The following is a 1077-nucleotide window of genomic DNA, read 5'->3' on the forward strand; positions in this document are numbered from 1 at the left end:
AACCCTAAACCCTAAACCCTAAACCCTAAACCCTAAACCCTAAACCCTAAACCCTACCGTCATGGCCTCCATCAAACCCTGAACCTCGCTGGGAGTTGCTGCTGCCAAGGGTTTCTGCTCCCTCAAAAACCCTCCCTCTAACATCATGCGGCGCTCCTCGGGGGTTTGGGTGGCTCGGTAGGCCCGCAGAGCCATGTCTCGCCTGCGCCAAACCCTAAACCCTAAACCCTAAACCCTAAACCCTAAGCCCTGGGGTTTACCGCCACCTCTGCAGAGCGCTGCGGCAGCAGCAGAACTGCAGCCCCGCCAAGCGGCGCATAAACCCTGAAAGAGGCAGCAGCGGCTGAAACTCCTTGAGAGCCTGGGGTTTAGTGTTTAGGGTTTAGGGTTTAGGGTTTACCGAACGTGCGCAGTAAGCAGCGCAGGGTTTCTGTCCCCCCCAGGCTGAATGGGCAGCGGCGGAGGCTCTGTAGCGCGAACTGTAATAGTTGGCTGTTCGCCGGCGGCCTCTGAAAACCCCAAACCCTAAACCCTAAACCCTAAACCCTAAACCCTAAACCCTACATCCTAAAGCCTACACACTGAACCATGGGAGGCCTGAGTCTCGCGGCAGGGAGCAGCGAAGTCGCCCTCAGAGGCTGCAGGAGCTAGACGCAGCGAACACGGGTCAAGGGTTTAGGGTTTAGGGTTTAGGGTTTAGGGTTTACGGGACTGCAGCGCCAGCAGCTCCGCCGCCCGGCTGGACGAGCCCTCGGCGAAGGCCTCGAAAACCTTTTGAGGCTGATCATCTTTGAAGAGCAACATGGTTGTCTCAAAACCCTAAATACAAACCCTAAACCCTAAACCCTAAACCCTGGGGCGCGGTTTACGCCCGGCGAGTTCGCATCAGCCTGCTGCTGCTCTTGCTGCTGCTGCTGCTGCTCCTGCAGCTGCTGCTGCTGCTGTTGAGCCGATTAACGAAGCAATGAGCCATTTGACAAAAATTAATCCAAGCAGAAATGAGCTGCTGAGGCTGCTGCTGCTGGACAAGGGGGCTCACCAGCAGCAGCAGCAGCAGCAGCAGCAGCAGCAGCGGCG

The 1077-nt window shown here is 57.2% G+C and overlaps 1 protein-coding gene across 1 annotated transcript; it reads right to left on the minus strand.

Moving 5' to 3' along the window:
* Positions 1 to 57: 57 nt before the first annotated feature.
* Positions 58 to 804, minus strand: ETH_00040770 (Formin 1, related; the record flags this gene model as incomplete). Its single annotated transcript, XM_013379545.1, has 3 exons — positions 58 to 202; positions 401 to 509; positions 708 to 804. Coding segments are annotated over 3 exons (351 nt in total), but the record flags the coding sequence as incomplete, so codon positions are not given.
* Between the last annotated feature and the right edge of the window lie 273 nt (positions 805 to 1077).

Source organism: Eimeria tenella, genomic scaffold (genome assembly GCF_000499545.2).
Source record: "Eimeria tenella Houghton genomic scaffold, Eth_scaff3512, whole genome shotgun sequence".
In the NCBI taxonomy this organism is placed as follows: domain Eukaryota; phylum Apicomplexa; class Conoidasida; order Eucoccidiorida; family Eimeriidae; genus Eimeria; species Eimeria tenella.